Genomic DNA, 1,062 nt, shown 5'->3' with positions numbered 1-1,062 from the left:
TGCCTCATCTGTGCTGAGTGAGGCCACAACACAACCCAACATGCCAATAGCACCATACTCATCAAGTTCAAAGCTGATGGCAAGGCAGTATGGTCAAAGTACAGTGACCACAACCTCCTCAGTCCCGACAACCACATCATTTGTATCAGCTGGAACCTTAGAGGCGACTGTGGGCACCTATGTTCTTGTTGAGGATTAGAACCCTATGCTACGTACCCTCTTTATCCCTATTTACCAACTCCTTCATTTACTTCTGTACTTACAATTTTCTTGCTACTTCTGTACCTCGCACCTCAGTCGTTTACCACTATGTGTAACCGCCTGAGGTGTGTATTCTTTTACTTATATATCTTCCAATACTTTACTTACTATCTCTACCTTAGCTACCACTAACGGTCTTATCCTAACAGGTTATGGGCCCTGCATGCTCCTAAATTATCAGAAGATTATTGGTTACACACATATCCCCTCAACTCAATACAAAAGACTTATTACCATGTCTGGAAGTCACAATATTTCGATTCCTTTCTCCTTGCCCAAGGATCAGCACTGCTGTGGATATGAAAACTTCGCGAGCTGGAAAACACTTATGATCGCTCATGGGAAACCCCAAGGATACCTAAAATACTGGGAGAACAGAGGTCTTTACACTCTCTGGTGTATTCCATATGGAATCCATATGGAATGGGTGGATTCCACCATCATTCCATGGATTCCATATGGAATATTTTTATGTGAGTCCCCAGCTATTTTTTTATTCCATAGTCACTATGGATTCCATATGATTCCATATGGAATATGGATGGAATGATGGATTCCATGGACTATTCCAGGTGGATTCCATCTGGATTCCAGCCATAGATTAATTAATGACCATTATACCATTATAATACAGTATTTATAATGTCCTTATTATATTTAGGTAAAAATTAAATTTGACACTTAAGAGGATTGAACCCTCAACTATGTCAGCAATGGCAGTGCTCAAGTCAACTGAGCCATGCAGACATTATTACATGGTAAACTAAAGGTCTATGTATACCGCTCTCCATCACATGGCAT

The 1,062-nt window shown here is 40.5% G+C and overlaps 1 protein-coding gene across 1 annotated transcript; it reads left to right on the top strand.

Moving 5' to 3' along the window:
• Positions 1-50: 50 nt before the first annotated feature.
• On the top strand, positions 51-785 carry LACBIDRAFT_336298 (uncharacterized protein; the record flags this gene model as incomplete). The annotated part of the gene is made up of 3 exons (XM_001891243.1): positions 51-169; positions 384-734; positions 766-785. Coding segments are annotated over 3 exons (489 nt in total), but the record flags the coding sequence as incomplete, so codon positions are not given.
• Between the last annotated feature and the right edge of the window lie 277 nt (positions 786-1,062).

The sequence above is a fragment of the Laccaria bicolor genome, genomic scaffold (assembly GCF_000143565.1).
Source record: "Laccaria bicolor S238N-H82 LACBIscaffold_561 genomic scaffold, whole genome shotgun sequence".
Lineage (NCBI taxonomy): Eukaryota > Fungi > Basidiomycota > Agaricomycetes > Agaricales > Hydnangiaceae > Laccaria > Laccaria bicolor.
Note: the sequence above shows the minus strand (reverse complement) of the source record. Positions and strands in the feature narration are given on the sequence as shown.